Here is a 19,577-nt window from a genome sequence, read left to right as displayed (position 1 = left end):
AGGAAGATGTTTTGCACCATATGCAGACGATTTGAATGTACATGTACCTGGTGATCAGTGATTTGTGCTAATTTGGTGTATATTGTTCACCTCCAAATCACAACATCAACTTATCTGGAGCTTGTTATTTAAAAACAGTAATGAAAAGTGTAATGACCAACACGTTTTACTATATTTGCTCCCTATTGTTGTGTTTCAGCACCTGTTCCATGCAGAACGTCATCCAGTAACACAGTTCCACAATGTGGAGAACCAGTTTCTGTTCCAGGTGAGAGTTTCATGTCGCAAAGAAATCTCATATAGCATTGATAGTGTATTTCAGGGGGATAGTGTGGTGTGTGGAGGGTGTTGGTGAGGGGGATAGTGTGGAGGGTGTTGGTGAGGGGGATAGTGTGGTGTTTGGGGTGGTGGAGGGATAGTGTGGTGTGTGGAGGGTGTTGGTGAGAGGGATAGTGTGGTGTGTGGAGGGTGTTGGTGAGGGGGATAGTGTGGTGTGTGGAGGGTGTTGGTGAGGGGGATAGTGTGGTGTGTGGAGGGTGTTGGTGAGGGGGATAGTGTGGTGTGTGGAGCGGGGTGGGGGATAGTGTGGTGTGTGGAAGGTGGTGGTGTTGGGGGTGGTGGGGGGATAGTGTGGTGTGTGGAGGGTGTTGGTGAGGGGGATAGTGTGGTGTGTGGAGGGGGGTGGGGGGATAGTGTGGTGTGTGGAGGGGGTTGGTGTGGGGTGTTGGTGAAGTGGATAGTGTGGTGTTTGGAGGGTGGTGTAGTGTATTGAAGGTGTGTGGAGGGTGAGGGATGTAGTGTTTCTCTTGAGATGGTGACGAGGTGGATAGTGTTGAGTGTAGAGATGGTGATGTGTCGAGAGGGCTGACAAGGGGGATAGTGTGGTGTGTAGGTGATCAGGGTAATGGTGGTGGAGATGGTGTGGTGCTGAGGAGGGGTGGAGGAAGGGAAGTATGTTGTGTGGGGGTAGTGGGGAGGGGGGTTGGGGAGGGAGAGTATGTGGCTTGTGAGGAGCTGCTAGTGAGAGTGATGGAATACGGATTAAGGTTGAAACATTGTTTATTCTACTTAAGAAGACCCCCATTTATTATCTATCATGTTATGAAAATATTTATGATTTAGTTCAAAATTATATGATTTGTAGGTATCTGTAATTACATTTTACTGTGACTGTATATACCGGTGCAGATGTGATGACAGACAAGTTGAGGAGTTATATTTCAGTTAAAATGATGAGACTGTAAAAAATGTTATATTTGGGATAACTCTTAGTTTCTTAAATTCTTAGTAAAGTACAGATTCTCGTACTTTTTTGGGTTGAGCCCCATCAGGGATTCGAACCTACACTGCCAGAGTGAGGCACCTAATCGCCAGCACACAACCTCAGCACTCTAACCCACTCAGCCACCGAGGCTTCCACACATACTTTGTGTACCCTTAAATGGCACTGTGTGTTCATAGCTTTCAGCCATGGGAGCCGTGACTATGTACACTTGTCAGGAAGGTACACAAATTAGGTGATCCAGACTAGTGTTATCCCAAACAAAACATTTGTTACATTTGACCACTTTCTAAATGGCATTATGTGTTCATGATTGGACTGGTTCCTGACACGGAGTTGAGCCAAATATCCAGTTTGCTCATGTCAGACAAAACTGCAAAACTGTGTGTTACATAATAATTTTCTGAGGAGGGACCGACCAACACAAAACAATAGACTACCCCCTGCTCACCACCCTCACCCCTAAACACCAGACTACGCGGTGTCACCATTACCCTCCCCCCTAAACACCAGACTACCCCCTCCCAAACACCCTCACCCCCAAACACCAGACTACCCCCCTCCCTATCACACCACCCAAAACACCTGACTAACCCCCCCCCCCCACCCCACCCTCACCCCAAAACACCAGACTACGCGGTCTCACCACCCTCACCCCCAAACAATAGACTACCCCCTGCTCACCACCCTCACCCCTAAACACCAGACTACCCCCTCCCTATCACACCACCCCAAACACCTGACTACCCCCCCACCACCCTCACCCCAAAACACCAGACTACGCGGTCTCACCACCCTCATCCCCAAACACCAGACTACCTCCTTCCCACCACCCTCACCCCCAAACACCAGACTACCCCCCCCCACCAGCCTCACCCCCAAACACCAGACTACACCCTCACCCCCAAACACTAGACTACCCCCTCACAACAACCCCACCCCCAAACACCAGACTACCCCCTCCCTATCACACCACCCCAAACACTAGACAATCCCTCCCCACCATCCTCACCCCCAAACACCAGACTACCCCCTCCCTATCACACCATCCCAACCAAACACCATACTACACCCTCCACACCACCCCACCCCCAAACACCAAACTACCCCCTCCCCACCACCCCACCCCTAAACACCAGACTACCAACTCCCTATTACACCACCCCAAACACCAGACTACCCCCTCCCCACCACCCCATCCCCAAACACCAGACTATCCTCTCACCTATTACACCACCCCAAACACCAGACTACCCCCTCCCCACCACCCCACCCCCAAACACCAGACTACCCCCCTCCCCACCACCCGACCCCCAAACACCAGACTACCCCCTCCCTATTACACCACCCCAAACACCAGACTACCCCCTCCCCACCACCCCACCCCCAAACACCAGACTACCCCCTCCCCACCACCCGACCCCCAAACACCAGACTACCCCCTCCCTATTACACCACCCCAAACACCAGACTACCCCCTACCCACCACCCCACCCCCAAACACCAGACTACCCCCTCCCTATTACACCACCCCAAACATCAGACTACCCCCTCCCTATTACACCACCCCAAACACCAGACTACCCCCTCCCCACCACCCCCACCCCCAAACTACCCTCTCCCCACCACCCCACCCCCAAACACCAGACTACCCCCTCCCTATTTCACCACCCCAAACACCAGACTACCCCCTCCCCACCACCCCCACCCCCAAACTACCCCCTCCCCACCACCCCACCCCTAAACACAAGCCTACCACCTCCCTGTCACACCACCCAAAACACTACACACCCCCTACTGGTGAAGCTGAATGAATGCATATTTTCAAAATGTCTGAATAGTCATATGGGTATGTAATATACATTTCATACAGACATAATTTTAGATAAGTAGGTATATTAAGATATTTCCAATTTCCGAAAATAGGTACTAAATATGCTGATGTGTCAAACCTGGTTTGTTTATTTCACCGTGATAATCCTTCAGATCAAAGCTCTCCTCATGTCAACAACATTCAAACAAAGCACAAACACATTCATGTCAAAGCAGGAATTGGCTCACAGTCAAAATCATTCTCATCAAACAGGTCTTTCCATATCACAACCTTCCACCCCTCAATAACACATAGCCTCTACCAATATTGGTAGAGTCCACTGGAGAACAAGTCTCAACCACGTTTGCGATTGAGTATTTCCAATACCAATCAGCGATTGATCTTTGATGACCTATCAATATTGGTGATCAGTCGACTGAGGCATGTCAGGACCACGACCAGGCAGAGTGTCAGAGTGAGGCAGCCTCACTCTGGCTCCCAGATCATGTTGAAGCTCGGCGAGAACTTGTTCCAGACCGGCTCTGCAGAAACCTGCTCCAAGATGATCAATATTGGTTGATTTGTTATTGATTTTGTTCGATACCTAATTCCCAGGCTTTGCCAACTTGTTTGGACAAAGTTGCCGGACAAGTTCTGTGTGCGGGTTGTAGAGGAACAGGTGCTTGTTCTAGCAGAGGTTGGGACTTGTAGAACGGGTTTATTACTGCTATCAACTACAGCTGTACTGAGTCAGTGTTGTGGGAGACATGTCATGTATAGAAGACATCATAGTTGTCGTTGCACAAGGAATGTGTCACTTGTTTGTCTGCTTTCTATTGACACAGAAAAAAACATTTACATCTACGACAAGGACTTAACTGATTTAGATTTGACAGTAGGATAGAAGGTGATTTCCAGGGAGAGGTATTAGATGATTTTCAGGGGGAGTTTTTCCCCTCTTTGTTGTGATTTAAACTAAAGTGTTAATCTCTGTTTAGAAATGAAATTTGATATATTGAGTAATTACAAAGATAGTCATAATACTGATCATATTGATTAAAGGTCAAAATCATGTGAGCAAAGGAATAATGGTGGTTGCAACAAAACTTTTTTTTAAATAATTTAAAAATGAATATAATAATAATAATAATAATAATAATAATAATAACAACAACAACAATAATAACAATGATAATAATAATATAAAAGCAATTGTAATAATAATAATAAACAATAGTAATAATGATGCAAAATTTGTGCGTATGTATTATTTTTTATGTTTTACGATACATATACACATAGCTTAAGTTTACAGTGATTGTGGCCCTCCCTTTGTGTTTGAATAACCTCATTATGGCTATTGTGTATGGACATATTGACCCATTACACACAACCTCTGCATTGGAGCTAGTGGAATAGTCCTTTGTTGTGGGTTATTTACCTGGTAACCCCTGGCAACCAGGTACACCAGCTGATTCAGGAATGCTGTACAGCAGCCAGATAATGAACTCACCCAACCCTAGCAGTATTGTCTGAGCTTGTCGTCATTGGACTGGTCCACATTAGACATTTAGCTGCTTCAAGTGGCTGGCTTTGTGAAACATGAGCTGGCTCGTTCAAGTCAATGAGTGGACTCCGTAGGGTTGAGCATCGGTACCCTCTATTCAATGGAGTCTCTGTTGTATTGAGTAAATTAACTGTCTGGGTTAACTAGTTTTTATTGAATTAATAGGAATGGATGGATGAATGATTAAAGAGAGATAGTTAGATGAATAGACATTTATATAATGCAGATTGACAAGATGATTTGTATTGATTAATATAACTGACTCTGTGTACATATTACACAATGTTTAAATTAACTGATTAAGTATCAATCAATCAATCGTGAGAGTATCTTTTTGTTATTCAATATCATTCTTTAGCATTATGTAATAGAACAATGCACTTATTTGAGACTCAAGTTAGTGTTTGAGATCATCTGAAAATCAAAACAGCCTTTCATGGAGCGTGAAACTATTGACACACGTTCTTTCTTGTACTTGATCATAATACCGCCAGTGTAGGAGAGGCAACGTTCCTTCAGGGGTCACAAGAGAAAAATGGCATAAACTTGTACATAGCATTACTACGCTATGGCACTGTTGGAATATGTAGAGTGTATTTTAAGCAGCAATGTGTGAGTGAATATTGCTTACATCAGCAGTATTGTAGTTATTTACAGCCAGTGTTTGTTTTTTTATTAAATGGTAAAATAGAATCTTTAGGATTAAATTTGGTTTTTTTATATCTCATGCTAACTCTTATGTCAATTGAACAATCATTGATCAGAACAACAATCAGACAACCAATCAAATTAAGAAACAAATATCTCCAACTGGAGATATGTACAAATATCGTACAGTGTATATCTGTTGTAAAATCCAGTATTGGCTTTTACATATATATCCACATAACAGATGACATCCTGATCCCCAGTGAATGTAGCATCTTGCTTTACAGAGTGCCAAGGCTGATGTTGACATTGAGGTAGCTGCAAAGATCCTCTCACCACAGATGCTGTCGGATGGAGCTCAGTTGCCATGGAAACTGGTGAGAGTTGACATCAAGCAACTGAAGTTGAAGGTGAGTATGGACAGAGATGGGCAGAGGATGACTACAGTCATCCTCGATGATGCAGGGTAAATATCCTGGACTCACGCTGTTTTTATAAATGAGGCTACTGTGGTAATAGAGTAGAGATATCATACCCTCGATAATCGAGGATGGACTACCACATGTCACTAGTTTGCTTGGTTTCTTTTATGTCAATCTCATTAAATAGAGAATCTCACCCGAAATGTCTTTTGATATCAAATATATCAACACGAGTTGATAAAAGTGGGAAAACTCCGAGGCTTGCCAAGTATTTTTTCCACTTTTATCAACGAGTGTTGATATATTTGATTTCAAAAGACACGAGGGTGAGATTTTATTTATCATACAACATCATTCTTCCAATTTTTTTCAGTTTGTAGACAGTAATAAGCAGTTTCTTAAGTGTAAAAAGTACTGCTAACAGCCTCAGTCTGCAAAGCATTGTGATGCAATTTCATTGCAGTGATGTCTACAGTGTAGATATCGCTTGATCTCACCAAAGCATATCTCCTGTGGGAGCCAGTTTTGGATGATAAAATCTGATCTAGTTCAGGCTACCACTAAACAAGCCTGATTTTAATGAGATTGCATTTATGTTTCTAAATATGCTTGCAGAAGAAATATGTGTAATTTTTTATTGTTGATTTTACTGGTCATTAGATATTTGAAAACATTTCTCCTATTACTTGTGAGTGAGAATGCAATGCAAAAGATACCATACATTTTATAATGCTCATTGTGATTACTGCTTTGTTTTGATAATGGGGCAACAATGATGTTTGAGGTCTTGTCTCTTGATCTTTGACCTTTAAATTCAACCTTTATTGGGTTGTGTCAACTTGAAATGGTGGCATGGATGGCACAGGCATATAGCTGGCACTGTATTAGTAGCAGTTTTTGGATTGAGGGTAATTTATGTACACAGTTGGTGTTTTTGTGCAAATGGCACTGTATTGCACAAGTTACAGAGTTGTGTCCCTTTTCTGTAAGCACGCATGGACTGTGCAGAGTCGTGTCCCTTATGTGTAAGCACGCATGGACTGTGCAGAGTCGTGTCCCTTATGTGTAAGCACGCATGGACTGTGCAGAGTCGTGTCCCTTATGTGTAAGCACGCATGGACTGTGCAGAGTCGTGTCCCTTATGTGTAAGCACGCATGGACTGTGCAGTCGTGTCCCTTATGTGTAAGCACGCATGGACTGTGCAGAGTCGTGTCCCTTATGTGTAAGCACGCATGGACTGTGCAGAGTCGTGTCCCTTATGTGTAAGCACGCATGGACTGTGCAGAGTTGTGTCCCTTATGTGTAAGCACGCATGGACTGTGCAGAGTTGTGTCCCTTATGTGTAAGCACGCATGGACTGTGCAGAGTTGTGTCCCTTATGTGTAAGCACGCATGGACTGTGCAGAGTTGTGTCCCTTATGTGTAAGCACGCACAGTCTGTGCAGATTTGTGTCCCTTATCTGTCCCTCATCCATAGACTGCAAAACTCTGTCTGGCTTCAATTATCGTTAAAGAATTAAACTTGCACTTTAAACAATGGAACAGAGTGCACTTATTGTAGCCATCACTAGAGACGGAGGATGGGTGTGTAGATGGCTTGTATTCTTCAGGTGGATCACCACTTTGACTACAACCTGGACGGCCACTCCAGGAAGTACACGCTGCACTGCATCGGCCACAACAGCTCCAGCTACTCTGTCTACTTAGTCCGCAACACCGACGGCTTCAAAATACCATATGGCACTGTGAATGGTTTGTATTTGTCTGTTTTATATGCTCAAAATCAGTTGTAGATAATATTAATACCTTTATGATATGTGAGTTACAGATTTGCATTTGAGCTTGTGACCATGCATAATTTTTAAGTGAAGGTCATTTAAGGCCACATTTTCTCTATTTGATTGGTTAACAGATTGTTTGGGATGAATAATCTTGGCCGTTGGTGGGGACAAACATATTTAATTGTCAAGAAGTTATTTGTTATTTTTATAATTTAGATCAGGTTTATAAATACTCTTCAATAGACAGATCCCCAGCTGCTGCTGTCATCAGCTCCTTGTCCTGTTATTTGTCAGGTTTATTGTTGTCTCAGTCATCATGGGGCAGAACTTCTGCAGTTTTGTGGGAAACTGGGATTTGAATTTTACTTATCGCCACTCTCCATTCTACCCAAGGCTACAGGTGATGGAACACTTGATGTATCACAGTTGTCCCTGGTCTGTCGGCAACACACTGATGTCCATGCTTCACAATAGAACATTTTACATTTGAAAGCATCCGCTGCACATGATGTTCCAAATTCAATTTAACATAGTGAAATCTAAAGGTAGCATGATTCTAAGTTAAAGACGCAGTATGTTTTTCTCCTAATTTGAACAAACAAACCAAACATTTGTTTGGATAAATGTGAATATTAATAATACAATTATAAGCAGGAGTTAGTGACTGATTGCCTGTCAGGGTTGAATTATTTACACAGAGCTCCATGGATGTTAACAAGTGTTGATAGCAATGAGGAGGGGTGGGGTGTGACTGATTGCAATCTCACACCACACACACAGACACCCACTACACACACAGACACACACCACACACAGACACACTCAACACACAGACACACTCAACACAGACACACCACAAACACACCACACTCACAGACACTCAACACAGACACACCACACACACACCACACTCACAGACACTCAACACTGACACACCACACACATAGAGACACACACCAGACACTCAACACAGACACCACACACACACACAACACACACACTACACATGCACACACGCAGGCACACTACACACACATGCTCTCTCTCTCTCTCTCACACACACACACACTCACACACACACACACACACACACACACACACACACACACACACACACACACACACACACACACACACACACACACACACAACACATGCACACACACACTACACACACATGCTCTCTCTCTCTCTCTCTCTCTCTCTCTCTCTCTCTCTCTCTCTCTCTCTCTCTCTTTCTCTCTCACACACACACACACACATTGAAGGTATATCTGTGTGACATCCCGTGGATCTGTTCACTTCCAGCCGTGTCCCTGATTGCTCTGTTGAGGATGGGTCTCGTGTCTCCCATCAAGGAGAAGTTTTACTCGGAGTTTCTCCAGCTGCCTCTATATGAAGACATGGCGCCGTGGAATATTGGTAAGACAGACACAGATGACTGGCGCCACTTGATATCAGGATGAAACATGCTATTGGTTAGGGTGTCCTCTGTAACAGGAAATGGGATTTAACATCACAATCAAGATTATGTCACTTAAATAGCAACATGAATGCACAAGTGTGTGGCTGCTTGTACAAGTCTGGACTGATGTCGGTTTTATAGCGCTAGCCAACTGAATTATCACGCCACAGTTTAACATGGATATCCTGCTCAGACTCCAGTGAGTGAGTGAGTGAGTTTGGTTTAACGCCGCTTTTAACAGTATTCCAGTTATGTCACGGCATGTCAGCTTAATGTGGGAGGAAAGCCCGAAGTGATGCAGGTCTTAGACGTTTACGACTTTGGTGAAACCCACAAGCATGGGTATGGTGCTGACAAACCTAGAAACATAATCGGGGCGAACCGGGATTCGAACCCACAATCATAGGTTTCTGGTGTGCCCAAATGGACGCAATTCTGCACAGCGAATTGGGGCCCCTTAGACGACTGGGTCACCTGTGCCCCCGCTCAGACTCCAAGCCAGCCAGTCCTTGTTTACCCATTAATGCCGAGCTCCAGGCAGGGCAGTCTGAAAGAGGAAATTGAGATCAGTCGTCTTATTTATCATGAACCAACCACATCTTAATCACCTAAAAAGGGACAGGTTTTCTTACAAATGTGGGCCTTTGAGAAATAGTCATATCCTTTAAAAAATGTCTGTGAAGGTGTATGTTGTTTAACACCTGAGTCAGCAATATTCCAGCTGTATCAATAAATGATTCTTGCACAGGCAACTCAATTATAACAATATTATGACATGTCAAAAACACCTTGACTTGCTATTTGCCTTGCAGGAAAAATGATTGCCCCAAATAACTGAAAAGTTGCTGATGTTGCATTCATCAATATTTACCTACTCCCTTGCTTGACTCTATTGCAGTGTTTAGGGCAGGGAGGCTTGAATACATTGACTATGACAGCCGAGATCTCACCTTCAACAAGATGTCCTCAGCAGCGTACCAGGTGGGCAGACAACTCTTGGTTCATACACCTCTTTACCTGTCAAATATAACGTCTTTCAAAGGCAGTGATCACCATTTCAAGACTAAAGGCCTGATAAAAAATTACCTTAGCCTGATTTCAAGCAGGTTTCCATTGGCAAGAATCTTTCAACTAATTCACAAGGGACAGATCACTGGTAGTTTAGAGTTGCAAGTAGGTTATTATTAGGTTACATTACCCAGTCATTTTCTGTTTGAGAAAATGTCGAAAAATGTGGGTTTCCTGACGACAAGAGGAGACATCAGCTCAGCTACTCTGTTACTGGAATGACATTTGTAACTTCAGGATGCCACTTTAAGTTATTGGCGACAATGAATTCATATGAAGTCATGTTACTGTGGACCTTTTCAAAGACAATAAAAGCAATGGAAGATCTGGAACAAACTAGCCAATATTAGCATGAAGCAAGGGTTATTAATGCAGAGTAAGAATTATAGAAAATGACGTCACCTACATTCATGCCCCTGTGGGTTACATTTCTAAAGATAGGTTTGGTTTATGCACACTTGGCCACTTGTTGACAGCGTGAATGGTGTTTTATGCTGATGTCAGCAGTATTTCAACTAGATGATTGCAGCCTGCTACCTGGTCGAGTCTGGACCCGGCAAACCAGTGGATGACTGTGTGAGCATTGCTCTGGGTATGTGTAGGATAAAGCATGACTCCAAGGTTATGCATCAGGGTGTGACTGTCTCCATGGTCTAGTGGTACAGCGTCCACCCAGAGAGCTGAAGGTCCAGGGTTCAATCCCCAGCTGCTAAAGGGCTAAAACAAGGACTTGTCGGCTCAGAGTCAACATACTGTGCCTGAGTAGGGTTTTCATGTTAAACTGCAGTGGGCTGGCACTATAAAATCGGCATTAGTCCGGGAACTCTAACAAGCAGCCACACACACATGAAATAATCTTTGACGCGACGTTAAACCCCCGACCTCCGACGTTCACCTCACCTCACCTTGGGGATCTAAGACACGAGGAGCGAGGAAAGGCATTTCTGACCCCAACTGCCAAGGGTTTACATCCCCAAGCACCAGGGAGGAGTCATGCTTTATTGCCTGGTCCAGACTCCACCTCATAAAAGGCTGCAATCATCCAGCTGAAATACTGCTGGCATCCACATAAGACCCCATTCACTCCATCACCAAGTAGCCAAGTGGGTCTACACCAAGCGGCTGCATGCTTCAGTAATGTTGCCCATAGAGACACGGATGAAAACATGGAGAGATGTCCACAAAATATGATACAGTCCTAAGCCGAATCTCTATCAATGTCCCCAGCATCCTCGTCTCCCCACACTCACTCCCCTTTTCACGTTGAACTTTCAGATCATGGCAATGTTGATGAATTTCAAGAGGACAGTGGATGATTTTGGACATTGCAAGTCAGATGCAAAGTAAGGATTGTTTCAAATCAAGTTCAAACATATTTCAAAATGTGAAATAAATGACTTACATTACCACGCGCATAGGATGAGGATTTTATGACACTTCAGTCAGCAAATTTCCCAGCCACAAAGATGCCACTGCAGCTGTCAGTTTGTCATGATTTTACGACACTTCATTCATTCGTGGTCTTCTGTCAGAAAATGATGGTTTCTTTTGCCTTATCTTCAGTCAGATACATTTTATTTATATTTTCCTCAGCTTCTTCCACAACCTGTGTTTCAGGACGCCCTATGGCTTTAACCTCGTCTCCAGGTGTGTCGGAAGTGACTTCAAGGGGCCTTGCACTGTGAGTATCATTCAACCAATGAAAGGATGGTCCGTTGTTAAAACAATGACACAGGTCAACATCTGATGAACATCTCTTTCCAGTTATTGAATACTCTCTGACCTGCAATCCCCATGGGGGTGATCAGTTTGATGATGTTTTGTAATGATTATTTGAACCCTGCCTGTTACCAGGACACCAAGTACCCAGTGCCGTGTGGCGACCATACTTGTAGGGCAACATACATAGACTGTCTGCAGGCTCTCCAGGCATTCGAGCAGGGGCGCAGCACAGGTGAGTGTAGGGCAGCATACATAGACTGTCTGCAGGATCTCCAGGGACTCGAGCAGGGGCGCAACACAGGTGAGTGTAGGGCAGCATACATAGACTGTCTGCAGGCTCTCCAGGCACTCGAGCAGGGGCGCAACACAGGTGAGTGTAGGGCAGCATACATAGACTGTCTGCAGGCTCTCCAGGCACTCGAGCAGGGGCGCGGCACGGGTGAGTGTAGGGCAGCATACATAGACTGTCTGCAGGCTCTCCAGGCACCAGAGCAGGGGCGCAACATTTGTGAGTGTAGGGCAACACACATAGACTGTCTGCAGGCTCTCCAGGCACTCAAGCAGGGGTGCAACACGGGTGAGTGTAGGGCAGCATACATAGACTGTCTGCAGGATCTCCAGGCACTCGAGCAGGGGCGCAACACAGGTGAGTGTAGGGCAGCATACATAGACTGTCTGCAGGCTCTCCAGGGACTCAAGCAGGGGCGCGGCACGGGTGAGTGTAGGGCAGCATACATAGACTGTCTGCAGGCTCTCCAGGCACTCGAGCAGGGGCGCAACACAGGTGAGTGTAGGGCAGCATACATAGACTGTCTGCAGGCTCTCCAGGCACTCGAGCAGGGGCGCGGCACGGGTGAGTGTAGGGCAGCATACATAGACTGTCTGCAGGCTCTCCAGGCACTCGAGCAGGGGCGCAACACGGGTGAGTGTAGGGCAACATACATAGACTGTCTGCAGGCTCTCCAGGCACTAGAGCAGGGGCGCAACACGGGTGAGTGTAGGGCAGCATACATAGACTGTCTGCAGGCTCTCCAGGCACCAGAGCAGGGGCGCAACACAGGTGAGTGTAGGGCAACATACATAGACTGTCTGCAGGCTCTCCAGGGACTCAAGCAGGGGCGCAACACGGGTGAGTGTAGGGCAGCATACATAGACTGTCTGCAGGCTCTCCAGGCACTCGAGCAGGGGCGCAACACGGGTGAGTGTAGGGCAGCATACATAGACTGTCTGCAGGCTCTCCAGGCACCAGAGCAGGGGCGCAACACAGGTGAGTGTAGAGCAACACACATAGACTGTCTGCAGGCTCTCCAGGGACTCAAGCAGGGGCGCAACACGGGTGAGTGTAGGGCAACATACATAGACTGTCTGCAGGCTCTCCAGGCACTCGAGCAGGGGCGCAACACGGGTGAGTGTAGGGCAGCATACATAGACTGTCTGCAGGCTCTCCAGGCACCAGAGCAGGGGCGCAACACAGGTGAGTGTAGGGCAACACACATAGACTGTCTGCAGGCTCTCCAGGCACCAGAGCAGGGGCGCGGCACAGGTGAGTGTAGGGCAACATACATAGACTGTCTGCAGGCTCTCCAGGCACCAGAGCAGGGGCGCGGCACAGGTGAGTGTAGGGCAACATACATAGACTGTCTGCAGGCTCTCCAGGCACCAGAGCAGGGGCGCAACACAGGTGAGTGTAAGGCAACATACATAGACTGTCTGCAGGCTCTCCAGGCACCAGAGCAGGGGCGCAACACAGGTGAGTGTAAGGCAACATACATAGACTGTCTGCAGGCTCTCCAGGGACTCAAGCAGGGGCGCAACACAGGTGAGTGTAAGGCAACATACATAGACTGTCTGCAGGCTCTCCAGGCACTCGAGCAGGGGCGCAACACGGGTGACTGTAGGGCAGCATACATAGACTGTCTACAGGCTCTCCAGGCACTAGAGCAGGGGCGCAGCACGGGTGAGTGTAGGGCAACACACATAGACTGTCTACAGGCTCTCCAGGCACTAGAGCAGGGGCGCAGCACGGGTGAGTGTAGGGCAACATACATAGACTGTCTGCAGGCTCTCCAGGCACTAGAGCAGGGGCGCAGCACGGGTGAGTGTAGGGCAACACACATAGACTGTCTACAGGCTCTCCAGGCACTAGAGCAGGGGCGCAGCACGGGTGAGTGTAGGGCAACACACATAGACTGTCTGCAGGCTCTCCAGGCACTATAGCAGGGGCGCAGCACGGGTGAGTGTAGGGCAACACACATAGACTGTCTGCAGGCTCTCCAGGCACAAGAGCAGGGGCGCAGCACGGGTGAGTGTAGGGCAACATACATAGACTGTCTGCAGGCTCTCCAGGCACTAGAGCAGGGGCGCAACACGGGTGAGTGTAGGGCAACATACATAGACTGTCTGCAGGCTCTCCAGGCACTAGAGAAGGGGCGCAGCACGGGTGAGTGTAGGGCAACATACATAGACTGTCTACAGGCTCTCCAGGCTCTCCAGGCACTCGAGCAGGGGCGCAGCACGGGTGAGTGAGTGTAGGAATTAGAACTTTGAAGAGTATTTCAACTGCATGTTAACCCAATAGTGAGTGAGGGAATGAATGAGGAATTTGATGCTGCCTTTGACGAGTATTGTTATGTTGAGGCTCAATGTGGGAGAATATTCGTTCCTGAATGTGGAATGTTTCCGGATGGTACAGATGGCCATTGTACCCAGACGTATTGCAACTTTTACTGATTCAATTATTTTTCTTTGCTTTAGGTCTCCAACAAGAATCTGCAAAAAGACAAAAAGTAGAGGACATAGAATCTATGCAATGGGCAAGTTCAAATCATATGGATGTCCAGTAATCCAACCATTACCCAATCTAATGAAGATTGTGATTGTAATCAAGTAACGCAAGCATAAATATGTTTGATATGCTTTGTTAAATGTTTTATTATTAAAAACATGAGGCTTATGCATACATTTTGTGATACCCAGGAGAAATAAAAGATATCTTTTGTTGCAGAGGTTTGATGAGAAGGGTCCGTCTATATAGGAAGAAGGATCACTCAGACTGGTCCAGCCTTGACAAGACTAACTAACAAACTACTGTAGAGTGAGTGAGTGAGTGAGTGAGTGTGGCTTTTCGCTGTTTAAGCAGTATTCCAGTAATATCACGGTGGGGACAACAGATGTATGCTTTACAAGTTGTACCCATGGGGGGAATCTAACCCAGGCCTTTGACATGACAAGCAAACCCTACCGCCCCACAAAGTACAGAGACCTGGGCCAACTGGGCGATCTTAGCACTACGATGATCGTAACTCCCACACTCTAACATAGACTTACGATAGTTGTAGTGCTAAGACCCATTTGTGCATGTGGGCCCTGTGATCAAAGTTCTGTAAGTCAGTCTTCATCCCAAGCACAAAAATCACAAGGGTAGGTGAGCACAGTCACCAGGGTTAAATCTGTTTGTATTTATTTACATTTTACACCTTGTTTTATACATCCAAGTCCAAGTGCGTTCTAAGATAACCATTCCATCCTTCAATATACTCCATGTGTATCTGACTCACTAGACTAACATATAGACAATGAGAAAATGTAATCTTGTACTCCATAATAATTTTCTCACATCAAATAAACGTCCTTTGGTTCCAATGCTGATGATCTAGATTGGTTTTGATATCAAGTCCAATGCAGATATTCGAGTCATGGCATGGGACTTCTGACACATCTCGGGGTTTGTTTACACGAGTGTACTGTGGAAGTCTGTACAAGGTTAGTTCAGCCCTCTGTTTGCCTTTGTCTGCCTTTGCTTGTTTAGCTGACAAAAATGAGGGATTTTTCTAGGATTACAATTTTAAGTGCTCTTTGTAGGCAATTTGGGGAAAAAATTTATTTTGTTCAATTTTTTTTGGAAAGTTCTTGTTTTCTTACATTCAGTGTAGCTGCTGTATAACTCTAAGCATTAAAGCTTCTTCCTCCCTTAGGTGAAAGACAAGGAACCTCTACAAAGCTATAATAGAAATATATGATAGGAATTGGAAATTTGTCACTGCAGCAGACTTGGGGCCAAGTATAGGCTTCTGAGCAGGTCCAGATAATCCCTGCATAAATACTTTCTTAGATTTGCCAGACTGCCTGGTAATACATCTCCCCGGATCACCTCCGTGGTGGATCATCTCCCCGGACCGCCTCCGTGGTGGATCATCTCCACGGACCACCTGTGTGGTGGATCATCTCCCCGGACCGCCTCCGTGGTGGATCATCCACTCGCACCGTCTCCGTGGTGGATCATCTCCCATCTCCCCGGACCACCTCCGTGGTGGATCATCTCCCTGGACCGCCTCCGTGGTGGATCATCTCCCATCTCCCCGGACCGCCTCCATGGTGGATCATCTCCCCGGACCGCCTCTGTGGTGGATCATCTCCCCGGACCGCCTCTGTGGTGGATCATCTCCCATCTCCCCCCGGACCGCCTCCATGGTGGATCATCTCCCCGGACCGCCTCCGTGGTGGATCATCTCCCATCTCCCCGGACCGCCTCCATGGTGGATCATCTCCCCGGACCGCCTCCGTGGTGGATCATCTCCCATCTCCCCGTACCGCCTCCGTGGTGGATCATCTCCCATCTCCCCGGACCGCCTCCGTGGTGGATCATCTCCCCGGACCACCTCCGTGGTGGATCATCTCCCATCTCCCCAGACCGCCTCCATGGTGGATCATCTCCCCGGACCGCCTCCGTGGTGGATCATCTCCCATCTCCCCAGACCGCCTCCGTGGTGGATCATCTCCCATCTCCCCGGACCGCCTCCGTGGTGGATCATCTCCCATCTCCCCGGACCGCCTCCATGGTTGATCATCTCCCCGGACCACCTCCGTGGTGGATCATCTCCCATCTCCCCTGATCGCCTCCGTGGTGGATCATCTCCCCGGACCGCCTCCGTGGTGGATCATCTCCCATCTCCCCGGACCGCCTCCGTGGTGGATCATCTCCCCGGACCGCCTCCGTGGTGGATCATCTCCCATCTCCCCGGACCGCCTCCGTGGTGGATCATCTCCCCGGACTGCCTCCGTGGTGGATCATCTCCCATCTCCCTGGACCGCCTCTGTGGTGGATCATCTCCCCGGACCGCCTCCATGGTGGATCATCTCCCTGGACCGCCTCCGTGGTGGATCATCTCCCATCTCCCCGGGCCGCCTCCATGGTGGATCATCTCCCCGGAGAGCAGAAGTTTGGGGTTTTGGTCCCTGGCCACCGCATACCAAAAGATGTTAAGAGATGGTACTTGTTGTTACCCTGACTGGTGTTTGGCAAAAAGGGGCTAAAACGAGGACTGGCCAGCTCGGTGTCAGTACAAACAACCAGTGTGCAGTAAGTGCAATAATCTTAACCGTAATATTAAGCCCCATTTCACCTCACCTCACCTCACCTCACCTCACCTCACCTCACCATGTGACAAGTAATGGCTACCTTCCTCACTGTGGGGATAGATAGTGAATCAGACATCGGAATGATCACCCATAAAACAGCGTCAGACATCTTTTTAACCGAGTGTGTATGTGTACGTGAAAATCACTACTGATATGAATGTATAGAATTCTCAAGTTTGTATTCTTATCTATCTAAAACGTTGTACATATATTTATCATTTATTATGACTAATAAATGGATTTGTGAACATGTTGTGTCATCACTGAATGATTACTTGTAAGCTCGGACTTGTTAGTTATTGATGTGGAACTGATGTAGGAACAAGTGGATCGCCCCTCCCGTGGTGGGATGAGTGTGCTGCCTGTTTGTTGTTTTATGCTGCACTCAGCAGTATTCCAGCTATATGTCAGAGGCCTGTAAACAACCAACTCTGGGCCAGTCAAACCAGTGGTCGATATTGTGAGCACCAGCCAATTCACTGGGTCTGACCGCCCATCCAATCCAGTCTCCTGTTATTGGACAAGCAACAGGCTGCTTGTGACCTGGGTGTGTGCAAGTTTACAGGAAAGAAACCCTGGTCATGTTGGTTGATTGTTGGCTTCTGATGAGGGGTGTGCTTCTTGATTACCCCTCATGTGTCTCCCCCAGGCAGACAAGGAATCTTCAGGTTTACTCTGAACCAGAATTGAATGGTGCTTTCAAGAGTACTCAGCTATATAACAATGTGTAAACTTAATGTGGGAGGAACTTCGGAGTGATGTAGGTCTAAGAAACATTGGTGCTGATAAACCCCAGACTTATATTAAAAAAACAGGATTCCTTCACACCATGGGATGCAACTCTGTACAGTGACCTTCATCAAGTAAGACATGGACCATCAATGCCCCTTTTTGAGTGAGTGAATGCGGGGTATGGGCATAGTCAGCAAAATTACAACTACCATAAACGTTATAAGGTCACTGGGAGATAAGAAACTTAACAAAATGGTTTGTTTATTAAAACCATACACAAGTTAAATTTGTTGTCAGCAATTGAGCTGTAGTGAACAGACTTCATTCAAACATCGATGACACTAAAACCTTTTTTGATGATAGTTAACAGGCATTTGTATACCCTTTGTAGACTGTTGTGTTTTCTGTAAGAAAATATGGATGGTCATGTTTTGTTTGTTTCTTGTTTAACGCTGCACTCAGCTGTATTCCAGCTAAATGGCGGCGGTCTTTAAATAATCGAGTCTGGACCAGACATTCGGGTGATTGACATCATGGGCATTTATCTACGCAATTGGGATACAAGGATATGCATGAACCAAGTCGGCAAGCCCACCCGATCCTGTCAGTCAACTCTTACAACAAGCTTACCGGTAGTCGCCTGTTACGGCAAGCAAGACCTATTCTACCCCGGATCTTCACAGGTTGACTGTCATGTAAGTACAGGACTCATATGAAGGTTACTTACAGATCCGTCAAGAGGTTGGACTTTTACAGTCAGTTAACTTCCTTGCTTCGGGAAGATGCTCCAAGGCACGACTCTCCATGGAGATCCAGCAGAGATACAGCTGTTATTAATCCACGAATGTGGTGTATGGATCATGATGGACATAGTTTCATAACTCTACACATGCATTTCAATGAAAGTGACAAGGCAAGATTATTCTCCTGACTATTATGCTTTATTTATGTTTCATAAATCATCTTGTTTCATACCAAAACAGTATTACAAATGAACTTCATTATTTCAAATTACAAAATTTATGACTAATAATAAAGACATAACTGGTAAGTTAAGAATCATATGGTCAATCAAAACACCAAGTTGATATATAAGCAGTTCATTCTTGTTTCCTAAATATACTTTACACAAAGGTTATTGTAAAGAATGCCTGATGACAAACAAAGGTTAATACAGGTATATAGATTTCACTGAGGACGTAATAACTACAGGTATTTCATCAGGTTATCAAGTAAAAAAAATAATATCACAATACTTCAGGCATCAGATCATCATAAGGTCATACATGTTCAAACTGGACAAAAAGCCCACATGAGAGGTAGAAAGTCTAAGTGCAACAGAGGGAGAGAGAATTGACAACCACCAGTTTTTTTTAAATCACTTTCAGTCAAACACTAGTCAGTTTAATATTGGTAAACCAATCTGACAAAGATTCATTCATGATAAATGTTGTTTCTGCAATTTCAGGGTTTTTACAAGACACAAAATACTGCTTCCTCTGATTTAGAGTGAGTGAGTGAGTGAGTTTACGCTGCTTTTAGCAATATTCCAGCAATATCACAGCGGGGGACACCAAAAATTGGGATTCACACATTGTACCCATTTAAGGAATCAAACCGGGTCTTTAGCGTGATGAGCAAACACTTTAACCATTAGG

The 19,577-nt window shown here is 46.0% G+C and overlaps 2 protein-coding genes across 2 annotated transcripts in view; both read left to right on the top strand.

Moving 5' to 3' along the window:
- LOC139480179 (uncharacterized) overlaps positions 1-14,857 on the top strand; it is a 42,271-nt gene extending 27,414 nt beyond the window's left edge. Inside the window, exons 23-32 of the mRNA XM_071263210.1 lie at positions 200-268; positions 5,598-5,720; positions 7,344-7,485; positions 8,823-8,936; positions 9,878-9,960; positions 11,323-11,390; positions 11,665-11,728; positions 11,902-12,001; positions 14,524-14,582; positions 14,774-14,857. Coding sequence (XP_071119311.1) covers positions 200-268; positions 5,598-5,720; positions 7,344-7,485; positions 8,823-8,936; positions 9,878-9,960; positions 11,323-11,390; positions 11,665-11,728; positions 11,902-12,001; positions 14,524-14,582; positions 14,774-14,803 — 852 coding nt within the window. The 3' untranslated portion in view covers positions 14,804-14,857. The remainder of the gene's footprint in view (positions 1-199; positions 269-5,597; positions 5,721-7,343; positions 7,486-8,822; positions 8,937-9,877; positions 9,961-11,322; positions 11,391-11,664; positions 11,729-11,901; positions 12,002-14,523; positions 14,583-14,773) is intronic.
- Positions 14,858-15,586: 729 nt separating this feature from the next.
- LOC139478394 (uncharacterized) lies at positions 15,587-17,877 on the top strand. Its single transcript, XM_071260836.1, has 3 exons — positions 15,587-15,626; positions 15,881-17,038; positions 17,837-17,877. Exons 1-3 carry the CDS (start codon positions 15,587-15,589, stop codon positions 17,875-17,877), a joined length of 1,239 nt encoding a protein of 412 aa, XP_071116937.1.
- Positions 17,878-19,577: the final 1,700 nt, after the last annotated feature.

The sequence above is a fragment of the Haliotis cracherodii genome, unplaced genomic scaffold (genome assembly GCF_022045235.1).
Source record: "Haliotis cracherodii isolate W230 unplaced genomic scaffold, xgHalCrac1.p SCAF_4, whole genome shotgun sequence".
Taxonomy (NCBI): domain Eukaryota; kingdom Metazoa; phylum Mollusca; class Gastropoda; order Lepetellida; family Haliotidae; genus Haliotis; species Haliotis cracherodii.
Note: the sequence above shows the minus strand (reverse complement) of the source record. Positions and strands in the feature narration are given on the sequence as shown.